Genomic DNA, 19474 nt, shown 5'->3' with positions numbered 1-19474 from the left:
CATCTGCCTGCTAGGAAGAGTTCCTGTATTACATATAATTTTAAACAGGCTGACTGGATAAATTCACTAGTGACAAGCTTTTTAAAAGTTACTAATGTAGTCAGCCATTGTAATTTCAAATCAGGAACTGCATTTAAAACCACTGGGACACTGAGGTTATTAAAAGTGGTGTTTATTTACAGAGTCATTCTTAACAGCATATTTATTTAATAAGATATATGTAAATTGTATGTGCTATTAATAGGCTCATTAGAACAGTTAATTCAAGCAGAATCCATAGCCTTCTCAGAGAACAATTCTCCTTCCCAGTTCATGGGAATTAACAGGGACTAGCCTCCTATTCTTAAAGTCAGGCTGTAAGAGAAATGTTCAAAAAGGTTAACAGGAATGTTTAATCTGCTCCCTCATTTAAATTTTTAACCTATTCAGATAATAAGAACTTTAACAACATGCTCCACTTAGTCACAACTACCTTTTTAAAAAACAAAAAAACCACACTCAGAGCCAAGTGCTTCTGTTATCCTGGTACATTCAGTTGACCAACACTGAATTGTGCTGGCAGAATTTCACCTTAGCAAGGCTTCAATGCAGTAATAGAGATCAAATGGAAACACCTGCATACACAGAACACACTTCCATCTACAAAAACACCACCAATGCCTCAGAGCTAAACATGCCAGGAGGTGCTAGGAACCAGTTGTCTCAGTGAAGAACTAGGTTTCATTTATTTTCATATAAACACCTGTGAGACTTTACAAGTACTCCTGAAGTGAATTAACAATAGTCTTACTACATTGCATTTCCCTTCCCAGCCTAGGGAAGATGCAAGATGATAACATGTAGTTACATGCACGCACACACCCACACACAGGCAAAGCAAGGAAGAGCAAAAAGATGAGGTCCTCCTATCACAGAGAAAGGCATGTCTTTCTCCCGTAACAGCTGAAGATTCATAGCTGTCCATCTCTTCTGCTGGTAGTTCCTCTACCTGCTATCTTTACACAGAAGTAGGACAACTCAAAAAAAAATCCCAATTCCTGAGGCTCAGTCTCTTACAACAATACTTCAGTAACCAATGCCCATCTGTTCCCCAGGCTTCCACAATTCATGAATGCTGCAGTCACTCACTCCACACAACATGAGACGTTTACAACCCTGACACCTACACATGACCTAGTAATACAGTCAGAGAGAAACAGACATTTACAGAACACGGTTCGTGCATCTTCAGAGATTTTTGGACATCTACCTTGATATGAGCTGTGTCCCCAGAAATACCCGTTTCTCTCCACCAGTCACAAACGCGCGTCTAGAAAACCTGCCCAGACACAGGGGTCTAAACACAGTAAGTTGAGCTCCTTTAAATCTGGTTTACAGAGCACTTCTTCAGAGACAAACACTAGCTGGAGCAAAGACAAAAAAATAATAATTTCTTAGCTAATACCAGAAGTGCACCTGCAAATAATATTAAAAAGTCCCCCACTAATTTTCCCAACTCAGTTTGTCACAGTTGCACAGTCTTTGGGCTCAGCTCAGAGCCGAGGACAAGGGTATCCCTTTGCAGTCCTGCACGCACAGATTTTCTTCCATTTCACATGAACAAATCAAGCCTCCAGTCCTCATTTTCAGGCCCTCTGACTGAGTTTGATCTGAGGATCAAACACAGTTCACTGCTTCAGTATCTGTTCTCACAGTGCAGGCCTGAAAAACCAATAGCCCTTTCTTTGCCTGAGAGAGAATCTCATGAACGATTCATTTCTAGTCATGCTGTATCAGGTCCAGGATTTTTTTGCCCCTGTCACCCACTGTGTTACATTAGAAGAGACAAAGAGGGAAAGAAGTTCCATAAGTAGCTTTTGCAGTCTCAGAAGGAAAGGGGCAATGGGGAGATGAAGGAGGGATGGTTTTTTATCTTCGTAGCCCCTATAACCAAGATATTATAGGCAGACGGTTGTAACCAACTGACAATGAATGTTAACATCTTGCTTTTACAAACATCTTGGAGGAACTGAACGATGCTAATGCTATGCACTGACTTCACAAACAGTTAAATTCCTTTAATGGCAGAATGTAGTAAGAGAAAGCAGGATTTTTCAGTTCAGCCCTCCTACCATTGCCACTTGTATCGCTTAGGTACTGGTTCGTCCTGGGGACACTTAAAATATTTCGCTTGGAGAAACTACTGTGCCTTAGAAAGGATTATCAAAGAATCATTTTGCTACATCATGGGTTCGAGGCTCTAAAGACGTGTTACCCCAAGGAAAACAGAAGAGAGGGATGACTTGCTGTAGTTCCACCTAACACCGGAAAGGAGCAGCTTTGCTTGAGTTTGTCATAAATCAGAGAACAAAACAGAACAATATATGGCAATAGCAGCAAGCAATAGTCTTTGGCAGGGACTTAGGAATACCTGACCTGTTTAACCAAATGATTTATGTGTATTAATGCATAACAGAAGGTCTTGGCACCCTCTGAGTGGAGCCAAAGCTCCCAATGCTCCGGAGAATCCCCAGGTACTCCTGGATTCCCACATTTTGTTAGACTCTGTGTGGTGAGAAGAGCAGTCCTCCAACGCCTGCACACCTTACAGCCTTATAGCTTTCTTGTTTGCCTTAGACACACTGCCTCAGAAGAAAAGATTTGTTTCAAAGCACGTAGATTGCTCTTCTTTTTTCCTCTTACTTTCCTCCAACTGTCCATTAAGAACAGACCAGTTGTCACGTTTGTGCTTTAAGACAGGAAATAGGTCTGATCCAACAGACTAAAGCCAGGCTTTTGAGCATGGTGAATATTTGGGTCTGCAAGTTTATTTTAGAAGTGGTAGTAGATCCTCCAGTGCCAAGGACAGGCCAATACAGAAACCCATGGAACAGGTACAGATTTGGGAAGGAGCAGTTAGCCTCATATTTACTAGGATTGTTATGGGAGCCACAACACTCAGTTTGTTACACCACTTGCCCTTTTTAAGTCCAAACCAATTGCACAATAACTACCAAGTCCACGTTTCATGCCTTATTTTAGGTATATAAAGCCTGTGGGTGCATAAACATCAAGAAGCTAAACAATCCATGAAAGACATTGCAGCTAGGCTGGAAGAGTTACCAAACCCCATTTGGTCAGAGAAGCTGTCTCTGCCTTGGAACCAGACAAACAGCTTTGATTTTCCAAAAGGCATTTCATCAGGAAGGTATATGGCACGCTAATTACCTATGTTCTCAAAAACAGCGAGACAGACGACCAGCTGCACACCTATCCTCCTCCTGGCCTAGCTCCCAAGCACTCTGGCATTTTCCACTGTTGCCTGCATGAATTAGACAGAAGACAAAGGCAAACTACATTAAGGTTTCTGCCAGTTGGGTAGCGCTTCGGGTTTTAAGGACCACAGCCTAGGATTCAGTTACAACAGTTACTGTTTACAACATGCTACAAATACCCTGTTAGGAAACATAACAGCTCTCTAACTGCAGAGCTGCTCTGCACTGTGAAATATGTCAGCAGGGCTTTGCCAGGGTACAGTGATATTAAGTATTCTGCATGTCCTCAAAATCCAAGTGTTCATGCCACCAAGCCTCTCACATACACTCCCTGAATAGGAAATTGAAGACGACTAGATTAATTTCTAACTTTCTGCATCTTTTTTTTTATTTCTAATCAAAATAGTGCATTCACCGTTCTGCATTGTTACCCTCTATCCTTTTAAGACAGGACATGAAGATCAAGAGGCAAATAGGGACAGCATCTCTTCAGTGATATGATGGTACCAAAAACATCGATTTATGTTCTCCAAGTTACCTGTTACCTCTGAAACCTCATTCAGAAAAACACTTGCCTCTTTTTGAGGAAAGAACACTTACAAGCAGCTGCTGACTCAATTGCCCCATTACAGCTGCTCCCATTTTCACAAGAGCCTATACTATTTCAAGTACTCCTTTGCCTAGAAGAGTCTTTACTGACATCATGCAGGTACAGTGTAATTTATTTCAGATAAAGGAGATCAAGAGAGAACAAAAGTAAAGCTCCCAGGAAAATGCACAGCATGATTGTGTTTCTCCTCTGTGGCAAAATTCAAGAAAATTCAGCAACTTCAAGAACAAAATGGCACCATAAACCATCTTAAAAAACCACAAAGGTATAGGGGGAGAGGGAGAAAAAATAATAATAAAAAAACCTTAAAAAACTAGCAGTTCTACAGCTGTGCTTGTTACCCAAACAGATACAAAGAACAAGGGATTACCTGCAAAAGAAGAGAAATGCAACAGGAATGTAAGGTGCAAAGGACTACAGGGAACATGAGAGGTGCAAAGGAAAGACTGCAAAGCAAATCTCTCCCAGCCATTTCTTCAAAGAGCATGGCAAATTCAGAAATGGATTCCATAGCAGTTGTGCAATATAACCCAAAAGAGCCAACTGTTGTCCAGGGATATTTATGATGCTTTATACAGGGAGACTATTATCCCTTGGAATGGACTACAGAAGAATCATTTTGCTACTTCACAGGTCCAAGGCTCTAAAAATCTGTGTTACACTTAGGAGAGTAAAAGTGAAGTATGCAGAAGTGATCAAAGGAGAACAGGCTGGTTTTATAGCCTGCAGGGGAAACAACTGATCATATATTCTTCCTATGACAAACAACTGAGAAAGTAATTGAGAGCCTAGCAGAAACCAATGTTGTTACCTCAGCATTATTGATTTTAGGCAGACATCTTAATCTAACATATGACAAAACTTTGGTCATTGCAGTAAGATACAGCTTTCAAGGAAAAATGATATTTATAAAGGTAGTTTATGGTTTGGTTAGAGATTCTTACGAAGTCAAGCCCAGGCTATAAAGGAATGGAAAGAAAGGGACTTCTTAAAAACAAAATGGATAGAAAGTTTGATTAAAAAGTGAAAATATGATTCAAGTATACTAAAGCAGAAGGATCTTCTGATCTTCAAAACACTAAAAGGAAGCAGTAAAAACATAACTTTAAAATACTATACTAAGAAAGCCTTATTCTTATCAAAGGGTTGACTGGCACTGAAAAATTCACAGTTCACCTGTTAGTGATTCTTCAAAAAAAATAAAATAATAATCTTACCAAATTTAACAGAAATGTTCCACTGGTTTATATTAAAAGGAACTGGGGTTATGTTGAAAAAATAGTATATATAACAAAATGAAGCCAGAAGAGGGCAAGAAGATAAAAGTCTATATAGTCCGTTGTTAACATTCAAACTCAAAGACATACAACAGTGAAGAAATAAAAACTATTAACACTAAAGAGCAAAATTACATGAAATCGTAACAATCATCTTAAGATTATATGCAGTGAGAAAAAAAGTGAGTTCAGCTCATGGCAATTACTAGCAGTACATCTTCAACTTAACAAAAAAAAGTAAGTGGAGAAACAGAAGTAGCATTGCACACAATTAAAAAATTCTTTCCTATATTCCCTCCTAAGAGCAACCTGCCCTTTCCAATGTCAGACACTACTCTCTACACCTCTCACTCTCCTCTGTTTCCTGGGGATATCTGAGCCACCCCCCCACCCTGCACCTTCTCACCATGAAGGGGGTAATGCACCACACATGGAGTTTCAGGTGCTGACACCAAGTGGTCTCTCTCTAGCAGATTTATTTCACCTGTTAAATCCAGTATCGCTTTCTTCACATCTGCACCATATTAGCTAACCACAGTTGACTAATATACATAGTCCCTTCTCTATGCTTCCTAACTGACCAACAGTCTACCAGGAATTCTTGATTTTAAGTTCCGAAGTGAATAGTGTGGGCATGGTTTTCACATGGTTGTGACTAATTCTTACTCATGAAATGACAATCTGACCTAGAGCTCTCTAGGAACCAGATCCAGTGAAATGATCATTCATTGTTTTTCAATATGCTTTAGGACACGCTAAGAATGCTCCAGTCCTGCACCTCTCCTGCTGTGATGCTGCTGCTGTTGCTTTTGTGCCCTGGAAGCTCTAGGACAAATGCCCTTAAGGGAAGAGAAAAAACACTGGGTTTCCAAAACCAGCCTTCATTTTTGGCATCCGTTCACACAGTTGGTATGAAACAACAGTTTGCTAGACTTTGCCACAGATTTCTTCAGATGTCAAAAAAAAACCAAAAAAAAAAGGAGGCAAAAGATAATGGCATGGGAGAGCCTGGTTAATGAGGTGTCACGGCTATGGTTGATTTGTTCACCGCTTCTTTCATTTTCTTATGTATATTGCAATGATAAGGAGCAAAATTTCTCACATTTTTTTTATGCCAGAGGAGCATCTTGAGACTTACAGCAGGCTTTGTAAGTAAAGCAGAATGCTCCACTCAAGTTGTGCCTATTTCCCTCACGTGGGGACCATTTGCAGGAACAAATTAATATCAAGCTTTATTTCTCAGTAGTAAGCACCCATTGCACCACTGTCCACGCAGTTGTTCCAAGGGTGAGGCTGGGCCACGACCTAGAAGGAGATCATTCAAAGCAGTCTGTCACCTGTTTTGAGAAATCTGACGTTCCTCTGAACCACATCCTTCAATGGCAAACTCTCTTTGTCGGAAGAGCTGCTTCTATCATCGGATCTGTCAAACTGAGCCACTGAACAAGCTATTTCACCGGGCCTCCCCCAGTCAAGCTCAATTTGAGTTTTACAGTCCTTGATACTTGTGGGATATTTTCATAGAAGCCATTAACTTACTTTGCACTGGGAATTATGCTGCTTGGCAGAGGCTATCTCTCCTCACGATACCTGCATGTCCAAAGTTGAGCCTAGTCTTGTAATGAGATGGCAAAAAGTAGTCATATATATTCAAAATGTTGGCCTGTAAGCCAGTAAGGCCTGAAAATATTTACCAATATGTCAAAATGCTTCTAGCTGAAAACCGTTTCTAAACCATTCGCTGTTTGCAAGTTTAATGGCTTAAGGCTTATGGGCTCATGAATCACCAGCTTTCTTAGCAGCAGCATTTGAAATGTTGATACCTTAGCCTTGAAATAGATGTGAAGGTACCACAGCCTTTACAAGCTGTTATCGAAAGACATACTTTAAAAGCTCCCACAGAAGACTGAATGCGATAGAAGTAGCTGAGCAGGATGAAAGTAACCGAACCAACTTAGTTAAAGTCATTGTTCATGTCTGCGTTCCATTTTAGTGATTACCCTCCACTTGGACAATGAATCATATTAAAGGAAGCTTTGATACTTACAGTTTGTCTGATAAAAAACCCAGATTACTTTAGAAGCAATGATGAGTATTTGGGAAACTATTAGTCTTATTTCAAATTACTGAATTCAACTATCAGAAGAAAATTTGGGAGAGCAATTCCATTTATCACAGATTAAAAAAAAAAAAGACTGTACCATTCTTACAATCCCAAGATTTTCAGCTGAGAAGACATATGAACATTCATGGCAAAAAAATTGCTACAACAGATACATGTGGAATGAGTATCTCTAAGGTCAAAGAGGTTATGCCAGTAAATGGCAAACACTGCATTACAGAACTGTAAAATGAACTGTTAAGTGTACACTATACTAGAGAGATAACAGGGATGGAACAGACAAATACAACAGCAAAACCAACTGGATGAAAAAAGAAATCTCAATTCCAAATAAAAAATAATAATTCCATATACAGTCCTCTAAAATATGCCACCATCAATTGATTTAGCTAGGTCTTGCAAGAGGATATACACTGTGGAATGTAAAATTATAAAATATATACATCTCATCTACAATGCCTAAGATGAATGAACACATAAATATGGCAAATAAGTTCTGATTCAGTTTTAAGCAAAGAGATTACGAAAACCTATTAAAAGAAAATAAATAAATACAATAGAATGCTTATGGATATCTTTATCTGTGAATAGCTTATAAAGTATGGGAATTCATGGCTTCCTGTTTTTTCTGGGTACACTGGCCCCATCTATACACGCATTCATCCACCATGTCAATGCAGACAACTTGCAGATCTGCGTCTTCACTCCTGTCTCTTGCAGACAGATTAAAATCACAATCTGTTTCAAGAACCTCTCTGAGGATGGCTAAAATCAGGTCAGCCTCAGCTCTCCAACCTTTCTCCTTCATCAATAATAGATTAAAATTTCCATTTTGCCTATCACTCAACTCATAACACTTCATTTTCAACTCTAATTTCCCTCCAGGCCCTCACATTCAACCACACAAAAACAACCAGAAAGATTTTGATGTATTTCCAAGATTATTTCTGTATGTTCATCTTCACAACTAAAAACTTTTGTCCAAGCCTTCATCACCTTGATTACTGCAACTTCTTTCCCCAGCTCTAATCTCATTCAAGTCCCTTTCATCCAGAAGGCTATCTCAATCAGCATTTTCAGCTATTAGTCTGACCATGGGAATGCACAAATGCATTCTTCTTTGGTTCCTCCTTGTATTTGGGCTTTTATTCATCTGCATTCCTGTTTGAGGTAAACTCCTCGTAAACAGCTCCAAACCTCATTTTCCTTTCTCCTGAATTCTACCTAAAACTTATCTGTTCTAATTTCTCCTGAGAAACTTGACAATTAGGCTACTGCCAAGCACACCAATCAGTATAATCCAACTCATTCTTAGACTTCCTGCCCACAACCGTTTTTTTACCTTCGTATCATAAGCTTCTGGGAGCAAAGACCACTGTCTCCTTTTTCAGTTGTACGTAAGCTCCAAACATGTTCCTACTTTACTCATTGAACTAAATACATGTAGTATTTGCGTTTGCTTCTCAACATACTTCTACAAATGCTGCCCTGTTTTAGAGGACCGTGTGACTGCTGCCTCATTGTAAACAGAGGATAATAATGTGTTGGTAACCAAGAACTGAAGTAAGCACCATTTAAATTATGTTTGAAGCCACAGCAGCAACATTGCAGCCTGAATGAAGCAGGCACAACATGCAACTACACTGAATGCTTTCCAGTATCACAGACCAATACAGCTTCAGCAAACATATAGGACCCCTCTTAACAGGAAACAACCTATTTCCAGTGAGTTGTGCTGTTCAAACATGGATATACACACTCTCTTCAGGGTGTTTGTATTGTACAGAGTGAACATGACTTTCAAGAGAGTCATCTATACCCACCCTGGGCTAGTAAAATGACTCTAGCTACCACTAGGGTTTAGTAAGCGTGTTGCCATTAGGTCTTGTAAAACCACGCCAGCAGCCGCAGCTACGGTTTAGTGCATATGTTGCAGGTAGGCTTTCAATCACAGTGTGGACGAGCTCAGGCTGTCCACACCAGACAGTGGCTGAACCATCCACGGGTTTTACTTCTTTATAGTGCATCAGTAAGACAATCGAGGTGGTTACATATTGCGTTTTTACCACAACCTTGGAGCAGACCACAGAACACCCCCCATGTCCTGCCAGAACACGTGGCTGAGCTCAGGTAGCTGACACATGGAAGAAAGAAGAGGGGAAGAAAACCAAAAACATTAAAGAAAAAAACCTGAAATATGAGGATATTGGAAGGGAACAGCTTCTTAAACTCAAGGCAAGTCATTTAGCATTTGACACCCATGCCTCAGTTACTAGGCATTGCTGCTCAATCCAAAAACATTTGAAAACGACAGGCAGAAACTCAGAAGTGAGATGGCAGCCTTATCAGGTAGGCTAATGCTTTCCCAGTCACATTTCTACAGTAGGTCTACACACCAAGGTGGACAATGTGCAACATTGCTCTGCACAAAAACATTCCTGGAAGGAAGGTTTCAGTAGAACTGACTATTGCAGATAGCAATTATCCAGTGACTGTGAAGCTGTGGGTAGATTATCAATATGAACAAAGTGAGGATTCGCACACCCTGAGGTCAACATTGACTAGCCAGTCTGAATCCTGTCCGTCCTACTCTTTGTGTTTCACAAAAGCGATCATGTTCTGGCGCCAGTCTGAAGATGCTGCCAAAACCCTCCTACCCTTTCAGGAACGCAGTTCCAGGAGGAAGGAACTTTCAGGCACAGCAGATAAGCCTGCTGACTACAACACTGGGAATGATCCCAATATCCTGTGAAATCTGTGCAACTGGATTGACCTTACAGATATAGGGAGCAGTGGGGTTTGTGTCCAAGCTCATGCCACACACAGGTTTTTATCTTTAGGTAGCCTTCACCTTACTCAGCACAAATAGCAGGCAGAAATCTACCAAAATATTTAAATGCTCAAGTAATCACAGCACACTGCAAGCATGTGCCTAATTAATCAGATTAATCAAAGTTTCTTGTTCAGTAATATGTTGCAGAGCTATGTAAAATCAAAACTGTGATGGCTCAAAGAAAAGCAGCTGGCTTTCTTCAGTTGGAAGACTAACTCTTTTGCCACTCTAAGAAAGTGTTTTATCTGGATTTAAAGATCTGTAAATCAACTTCCTTATCTAAGGAAACAACACATTGCCCAGTACACTGACATAGCAAAAAACCTTCTGACACTGCCACCACAGATAAGCTATTACAGCATAAGAATTTGGGACACACACACACACACACAAAAAAAAGTTACAGATGCATGTTTAAGTATGTTAGCAATTCTGCTCACCAATTCTCTTGGAGATTTCAGAAACTAGAAGTTTCCAGAGAACTTCAAGTGAGGCAGCTCCTCGAGTTGGGAATCGAGAGGCCAACACAAGATTTAACGCTTACAAATTTTGAGTGTTTCATGAAAAAGTCCGCATATCCCAGTTACTCTCCCTCCTGCTGCAGTTGTAGAGAATAATCACTAGATGGAGCTGCACAGTCACAAATCTGATTTATGGAGGCTAAAAGTTTGCTGTCTCCTACAATTGTTTGGCCTAAAACTGACATATTCCAGCGCTTCCTGATAACTCATCTTTGAAACATGGGATGAAATGCTTTCATTTACAAAAGCAAAATGTACACAGAGAAAGCGATGGGGATCTGAATGGGGAAAAGAAGGGGGCGGGGGGGAACCAAACAAAACCCAAGAAACCAACAGCACTCACAGCTTTCAAAATCAAATAAATTTTAAGTGAACTAAAAAATATTGTATCTGCCGAGACAGATCATATCTCTTGCTTTGTTCTGCAAGTCAGAAAGCACAGCAGATTCCTTAGTGCTTGACATGATTAGCTGCTGCAAAAGAAATGCAAAGCTATGAGCTTGAGCCTTTGTGAATAAGGTCGAGCACATGCTAAAAATGCAGTGATAGGCAAACCCGTTTCCCATAAATGCTCTAGTGATATACTTAATCCTGCACTTAAGATGTACTTACAAAAGAATCTTTTCCTGCTAACTGCACTGACAACAGTTTTGCTAGCATCGGAACATCGTTGAAAAGCTAGCAGCCTAACCTATCAGCACGCAATTCATCTGGCTTTCTAGAGATTAACTACGTGCCAAAGGGAAGTATTACCTGTTTTCATCTTACATCTGGTGAGGCTGAGTTACAGTGCACTCCCTGCCTGCGTATTCCTGGTCTGTGTGCAACGTTGCTAATTTCATCCCCTGCAGAGTGACAAAATGATAGATCTTCACATCTTGCTTGGGTTTTGCAAAATCAGATATTGCCAACACTTCACAAAATGAAAATCAAATCCCCGGCCCTTCTCCAAAAGGCACTGCAGGGTGCTTTCAGCATGTATCAATGTAATAAAACAAAAGCACACAAAATTTTTTTAGCCTGATTCTAAGAGAAGAAAATGGCACAGTCACTGTTGGTTTATGTATCAATTTCCTCAGCGACAGATCAGGCCAGGGAGGAGATCCCTAAAAATCCAGAATGTCAAACAGAGGCAAGGGCACTGCTGCGCCTTGCCAAGGAGCTGCTGCAGGAGGGGGCTGAAACAGTGGCAGGGGAAACCAGGCAGCATTCCCCCTCTCACAAGGGGTCTTCCTTGATCTATTTCACCTGGAAGCTCTCAGTTCTTTTGGTCACAGGACTGAAGCTCCACAAACATACATGCTTTTTGGTAAGAAATCTGATCACACCTCAACCGTAAAAAACATCCGCGCTAGGGGAGGGAGAGAGCATGTTTCCTGGACTAGCTGGAGGACCAAGCCTCTCACGAGAACATTTCTGTGAACAGCTCCTCCATCAGAGCCCATTGCTAGCTCACACAACACCGCGCTGTGTTTTAAAACAAAGACTGGCACGAAGGCATACCAGGAGCAGCCTCTGAGGAGGTGAAGGCACAAGCACCAGGCACTGCTTGTGTCACTTTACCACCGCTGCAGAGTACGTGCCTCGAGAGGAAGGCGCGCACCCCTTGCGGGATGCCCACGCTCCCCCCAGCCCACCCCGGGGCGCTACGGGCCACCCCAAATCTGCCAAAGCGCCGGCCGCCGCGCCCCGCCTCCCGGGGCCGCCCCGCCGAGGACCGCCCCGCCGGGACCGCCCCGCCCCGCGCCCGCCTGTGACCGGCCCGGCCGCGCCGCTGCCAGCCGCGCCATGCCGCTTTTCAGCGTGCCCAAAGAAGTGGCCGTCGGCACGGCCATGCTGGGGGTCGCCTTCGCCACGGGGATGCTCGCAGGTAAGCGGCGCCCGTTCCCTGTCCCCAGCGGGAGGGGACGAGGACCGCGGCGGCCGGACAGGGTCCCCCCGGCGGTGGGCAGGAGCTCCCGGTTGCGGTCGGGGGAGCATCCCCCTGGGCGCTGCGCCGAGCGGGGCTGCGCTGCGGGCCGGGATTGCGCGGAGCTGGGGCCGTGAGTACGCTGATGCTCTTTGAACCCAAGTCGCTCCCGCAATCCAGCTGCTGCCGCGTGGGGCGGGCGAGCTGCCGGTGGCCCAGCGGAGGCGAGGGCAAGCTCCCGGCCCGGCCCCTACCTGCGGCTGTTCGGCCGGCCCAGAAACGCCGTGGTGGGGTCCTGGTCACACTCTGTTCTGGCGACAGTTTCGCTGTCATTCCCCGGGGTCCGATCCCACTATCAGGCGGGGGAAGGAGGCGGGGGTTGGGTTTGTAATGCAGCTGCTTGCTTGCTTACCCTTTCACTTCAGGCAGGTTGTGGAAACAATCTCCGCTTCAGGGTGATCCTCTGGAAAAAAGAGCCATTAACAGAAAATTAAGTAAAATAAAATCCTCGAAATAAAAGTGTTCTTTAATCGCGATCAACGATCAGATGTGGAACTAGATTTTTTTGTTGGGTTTTTTTGTTAATTCTTTAAAATGTTTGCCCATTTTGTAAAAGAAAGATTGGGTTCAAAGCTGAGATCAGTTCTGTATTTAAGCAGACAAGCAACAGTTCTTAAACTTCAGCTGTAGCACCTACTTTTTTTTTGCACACTAGTTTCATGCTAGACAAGCCATGGAGCAACAACGGATTTCCTCTGGCTAGAGGGCAGGACACTGTCATTAGGAGAACTGAGGGCTTGAGAAGATGCATCAGCTGATGGCCCTAAAGACCAGCAGCCTCTAGCCATCTAGAAAATAAGGCCCCCAGACTAAGAAAATTGTGTGCCTCATTCATGCTTCTCTCCTTACATTTGCCCTTTGAGGTCTGATGTGGTTACTTATCCTGTAAGAATGACTGCTTGTAACCTTCAGATCAGCCACTGAACAGCACAATACCCAAGCCTTTCCTCTTTCAGCCTTTGCAGACTTGGGCTGGACATCTTAAGAGGTTTGAAAAGAAGGGGGTGCGGGGAATAATAATGTAGTCCACTGAGCTGTCTGGCTATATTTCGGTTTCTTTTTTCACTGGATTTTTCAGAACAAAGAACTCCTTAACCTTTAGTAGCACTTAAGCGCTTGTTTTATTTAAGTGGGCAATAACTGAGAAAGATGAAATTTTTTATTATTATTCCCTATTTTTTGGTAGGTAAAAAGTACCCTTCTTTAGGTTTTGGGACACCCAAATCATCTAAGAGTATTATCGGGAAAAGCAGTCCACTCTGGCAATACATACTGGATCACTCTTTGCGGGAACATCCAATTTTAAAGAAGCTACGACTGGTCAGTATTTTATCCCCCAAAGCAGGTTTTCTGCTCCATGCCCTTACTGTTGTGCTAGGACCTTTTGGTATCACCCACACCTCATCCCGAACTGCTGAACTCAGTTGCCTACACATCAGAATTTGTTTGGAACTGGTAATTCTCAGACTCTTCAATGTTCAGGGCTGCCCTAAATGCGTATTTAATAGTATTGGCATACAGTTTAGACATGTCATTTTATCCATGGCTGCCTATGTGTTTGGGCCCCACTTGATTTTGACTGGAACAGATGACTTCTGTTCCTTTTAGCTGGCATATAAGGAAACTAGCTCAGAGGTGATGTCCTCCAGCAGGGTCCAGTGTCAGAGCTCAGACCAGACATCCCCTGACTCAGGACTGAATCATTTCAAGTAAGACAAACTACTGTATAAAAGCAATTAAGTGTTAAATACTGGAGCTGTCTGGTGGGATTGAGCCCTAGAGGAAGAAAGGAAAGGGGAGGACCAGCTTTTCCATTAAACTTCCACTGCACAGCCCTGCTTCTGCCGCTGCCCCCTCCGCACAGCTCCTGCAGCTCTGCATTGCCTAGCCAGAACCGCCTGGTCTGACCTTCAGCAGCAGACTTTAACCTAACATTTCATAAAACCATGCTACATGTCTTGGAGGAATACGGGCAGAAGCACAAAGGTTATAAATAAATAAATATATATATATATATAAAAGTGTATCTGTTTATGTAACTTCACATAAATAAAAGACTTTCACAGTCAAGATTCCCCTGTGGCTCTCATCAGTTACAACTATTGCCGAGTTTGCCAAAGCCATGGTAAGTTTAGGGCATGCTTTGAATGATGAACTATTGCTTATGAAAAGCACCCCACCCTCCTTAGCTGCTGTTAAATTCAAACCAATTTCTGGCTCATAGGTGTACCACAAAGCCATCTAAAATGAGAAGGGTAGAAGTGTCTGTTTTTCCTGGAGTTTTTCTGTTGTTTTTTTTCCCTAGATTGTTTTGGAGCTTTGGGTTTTGTTTGTTGTGATACATTATTTTTTTTCCTTTTTTAGCTCACTGCTGATCATCCCTGGAGTAAAATGATGGTGTCCTGTGACCAGGCTCAGCTTATGGCAAATTTGGTCAAACTCATTAAAGCCAAGAAAGTTATTGAAATAGGTAAGAGTGTCACCTTGTCCTCTCCGTAGTACAATAAAGCTCATGGCTGCACTTCTCCAAATACAGCTGTGTTTACATAAGGTAAAATATCTAAACATAGTGAGGCACCGCATACTTGTCTCAGCTGACAGGTGGGCAAGCTACAGCATAAAAAGCAGCGTCTGATTTGCACTTACTTGCCACTGTACCTGTGCATTCAGTAACTCTGGCATCAGCATGGATGTCTCACAAACTCCGAGGCAATCTGAAAAAGTAAGATCAACAGATCATTTGGCTCTCCCGCAGTTGCAGGACAGGGTGTATTCTTTCCTTTCTGTACCAGTTTCTTGCCAGAAGGAAATGTTTTGCTGCACAGGCCCTGCATCCAAACCACCTTCCTTGATGCACATATGTTAGCAGGATGTCCCAAAGCCAGACTGATGCTGAGCAGCCAGGTATGGGTTCTCAGCATCTTCATTCTTGGCCTAGCTGTTAGTTATGGTGCCCTGGTATTTTGCTGCTGGTCCAGTCCCTTTGACCCAGGATTTAGCTCCACTTTTAAATAAGGGTGTTCCTCAGAGATGCACGACCAGACTCTGCCCTGTATGTCCAGGAGACTTTAGGAGAAAGCCAACATTGAGCTTTGCTAAGAGATTGATTTAGAGAAAAAAAAATGTAAAAAAATTCCTCCAAACCCACCATTACATTAAAATGGAGTGGGAAAACCTTTTGTGTCCGTTAACAAATTGCCCACCTGTTTGGGCAAATCTTTGACTCCTTTGGGGTTTTTATTCCTGAAGGGAGCCCCATAACTAACTATTTATCTTTTTCCTCCCCCCTCCAATATGGTAAGTGTTGATGACTCTTATGATTTTCCTAGGTGTTTTCACCGGTTATAATACCTTGAATATGGCACTTGTCCTGCCAGATAATGGCAGAGTTATTGCTTGTGATATAAATGAGGACTATGTCAAAATTGGAAAGCCGCTGTGGAAGGAGGTAAGCAGCATCTCTTCCATTACATGTTCAGGACAGCTGCATTTGCATGTCAAGGGATTTTAGTATCTTAGACTTGCACATTCACAAAGAAGCATTCCTGTCATTAAAGGAAGCTGAGAAAGTTCCATTTGGAAAGACAAATTCAGTGCTATCTGGAACCTAGAAATAATAGGAAAAATATCTGACCACCAGTCATTTCGAGTCCAACAACCAACAGGTTATTTCTTGACTGCTTTGATCAACTCTTTGTTCTTTTCCATTCTAGGCAGGAGTAGAGCATAAAATTGACCTGCGGATTAAGCCAGCAATTCAAACACTTGGTAAGCAACTTAAAATACTTTCCTTTTTTCCCTTCCCTAGAAACAGAAGATGGATATAATGCTGATGAAATCTAAAGCCAAATATGTTTGTGGATGTGATCCCTTTGCTAAAATTTCACAACTTCAGAAGTTCATAGTTTTCCTGCATGCCAGCAGAGAGGAAGAAAATGCTTGTCCTATGTAGCAGGCTGTACTGGTCACTCACCTGTCCTGTCTGTTGCCTTGGTTAATCTATGAAGTACTATTGTCAGCTGCTTCTGGGAAAGCTGATTAAAACAGATTAATTAGACAAAGCCCGATTTCTCTTATCCACTGTCCATTATAAGCAAGTATTTCTTTGTTATAGACAGGAAGAGTTTTCTGAAAGGGTTGAAGTGCAGAAAAAATACAGAAGCCAATATAAAACTTAGCGTATAACAGTTGAATTATGTCCAGAGGACATAATTGACAGTGTCAAATTTAGGATGTGCCAAAAGTATGCAAGGCAAGATGATGTGGGGCAGAGGAAATATTAATAAATATTCTGAAAATGCAAGAAACCTGCTAGGAAAGGAGGAGTCAGAAGGTTTCCAGCAAAGGTGTTTGATAGATCCATCCATAACCTTGTGTTACTCCCAAATTCATCCATCCTTTCTAAAGAGGCAAATATAAGCAGTCTGCTAGGATGCACTGTCCTTGAAGTCTGATGGACAGCTTTGTCTAGGCAATGCTTCAGACAAAAATATCCTGTGTTGACAGAGAGGATAAGGGCAGGTGAGGGGGGTGGCTGAGACCTTTAGGAAAGCAGCAGCCGTCAGCCCCTCCGCAACTGGCGATTTGGAGTTTTCAGTCAAGAAGTCCATTTAGGAGAACTTACAATTGCATTCCACTTGCCTTGGCCCAGAGAGGGACTACTTACAGCAGTATTTTGCTGTGATAAACATCTCTGACGGGGTTTGTTCATGACTTGTGTCATGACACTTGATCATCAACAAGAGATTAGCATTTAGGACCTGTTCATAAGTGTGAGAAAAATCCTAATCCATTTAAAAAAACAATTCTGCTCAGTCAGCTCAAAAAAATAGCTGAAGTTGTAGAGTGTGTCCAGTTTCAAACTGCTTGACTTGTTTTTACTGCACCTTTCAGCAGTCCTAGCTGTATCCTGCAGGTTTAGAACTACTCCATGAACTTCCAAGTAGGAAGAACTCAGTAACCGAGTGTTTTATGGCATACATTATGTCTAGATTGGTTTCTGTGGGATAAGCTTTTATAGTAATTAGCTGTAGAGGAATAGGCTGCCTGGTCAAGGCACTAAAACCATTATTTAACGAGAACTTTGACAGAAATGGACGACTGCCTCCTACACAACATTAACCAGGGTCTAACGACTCTTTGTTACTCATCTAGATGAGCTGTTGGCCAGTGGAGAAGCAGAAAGCTTTGACTTTGCTTTCATTGATGCGGATAAAGAAAGCTGCAATGAATACTACAAAAAATGTTTGCGCCTCATAAAGAAAGGAGGAATAATAGCTATTGATAATGTAAGTACTGCAGTTACAGTAGTAGTAGCACAGGGAGTTACTGCTTTTGCCTCTGGGAAAGGAAAAAAAAAGTCACAGTGGGATTCTAGTAATGTCATTTCTGAGTTGCAAGTGGGTTGCCAATTGCAACACGTTTGTTCCGTGTTATACAAAGGAGGCTTTTAAAATTCAACATAAATTCCTAAAGCAAGCTATACAGAACACTGATATAAGCAAGGAATAAAACCCTATAGAAGTTACAAGTATTGTGTTACATTTATGTTAGTACATTAACAGTCTGTGATAACAGAAACTTACCAATTTTTTCGTAATTCATTACAGAGAATGCTCTGTATTATCCTGATTTGTCTTGTAAAGCATTTTCTACTATGTACAGTACTTACACATGATCAAAAGTAGCACTTGTAATCAGTAACAACTAGTAAGTTATTGATTGATAACTTTTACTAGAACCAAAGAACAATATTAAATTTCAGGCACCTTCAGGGTTATGGTGGCGCTGGATAGGGGATTTTAAAAATACCTATGTTTAAACACATCTTTTTTTTATTTTGGCTTCTAACGTGCAGTAGAAATATAATTAGCCAGTTCTGTGGACTCCTAATCCCACTTGCTTATGAGAGCTCCATGGCAGAGATAGTTAGAAATCGGAAATAGAATAATTAATATCCGTTTCTAGAAAATATGCAGGACATTTTCCAAAGCTTCCTTTATGGTCCAACGAACATATTGGAACAAATTAGGTGTATGACATTTCTTTTTTCAATAGGTCCTTTGGGGTGGAAAGGTGCTAAAACCAAGAAAGGATGACTTGGCAACCCAGAGCATCCACCACCTCAATGAGAAACTTCTCAGAGATGCACGAGTCAATATCAGCATGCTCCCAATGGGGGATGGAGTCACATTAGCATTCAAGTTGTAATTGGAGGAAGCCCAGCAGATGGGAAACAACAAGCTGCATCAAATCATCAGGAAAAATGCAGGCGGAGCAGTACCAAAAATGGTCATTTAACCTGTATCTCCACTGGATGGCATAGCCTGGGAAAGTAGACTTTAGGTGCAGCAGGATCCTCAGGACAACCAAGTTCAGAAGGTAGACTTATTTTGACATCTACTATGGTTTCTTATTTTAATTGCAATAAAGCAAATTAACTTAGCATGAAGTTGTCTTTGTAACACAGTGGTTGAAAAAATCTCCGTCTCTAGAATGACCGAGTTCCAAGTGAATCAATAAAACAAAGTCATTCTCTATCCTAAAAGAGGCTATTCAGTGGTAGAATACTCAGTCCTAGCATCAAAAGGAAAAGAAGTGGAGTTTACTAATGTTAATAACCATAAGAGAAAAATGGATTTTTAATGAAATGTACATGACATCAAGGAGACTGCTAGCCTTCTCAAACTAACCATATTGAAAGTCACTGGTAATCCTTGAAGGGTACTACGTAACAAGCCTCAAATATACACTCTCTGAAAAAAAAGTTCTTTCTAAAAGTACATCAAAGGACAAACAAGATTTCAAATGCAGGGCACTCCCTAAAACCTTCGTGTGCAAGAACCTGGGTAACAGTGCAGGTAGATTTTTTTTTTTTTTTTTTAAATC

At 41.8% G+C, this 19474-nt stretch overlaps 1 protein-coding gene across 2 annotated transcripts; it reads left to right on the top strand.

The window, feature by feature from the left end:
- The first annotated feature begins 12349 nt into the window (after positions 1–12349).
- On the top strand, positions 12350–19037 carry COMTD1 (catechol-O-methyltransferase domain containing 1). 2 transcript variants are annotated; one of them, XM_037400954.1, is made up of 7 exons: positions 12350–12487; positions 13794–13906; positions 14951–15056; positions 15916–16034; positions 16300–16354; positions 17741–17874; positions 18644–19037. In XM_037400954.1, exons 1-7 carry the CDS (start codon positions 12406–12408, stop codon positions 18794–18796), a joined length of 762 nt encoding a protein of 253 aa, XP_037256851.1. In that variant the 5' UTR covers positions 12350–12405; the 3' UTR covers positions 18797–19037. The 2 variants fall into 2 exon arrangements, with proteins under 2 accessions (XP_037256851.1, XP_037256852.1); XM_037400955.1 differs by having other exon boundaries at positions 13773–13906.
- Positions 19038–19474: the final 437 nt, after the last annotated feature.

Source organism: Falco rusticolus, chromosome 9, assembly GCF_015220075.1.
Source record: "Falco rusticolus isolate bFalRus1 chromosome 9, bFalRus1.pri, whole genome shotgun sequence".
In the NCBI taxonomy this organism is placed as follows: Eukaryota; Metazoa; Chordata; class Aves; order Falconiformes; family Falconidae; genus Falco; species Falco rusticolus.
The sequence above is the reverse complement of the archived record's forward strand: the minus strand, read 5'-3'. Positions and strand labels throughout refer to the sequence as shown.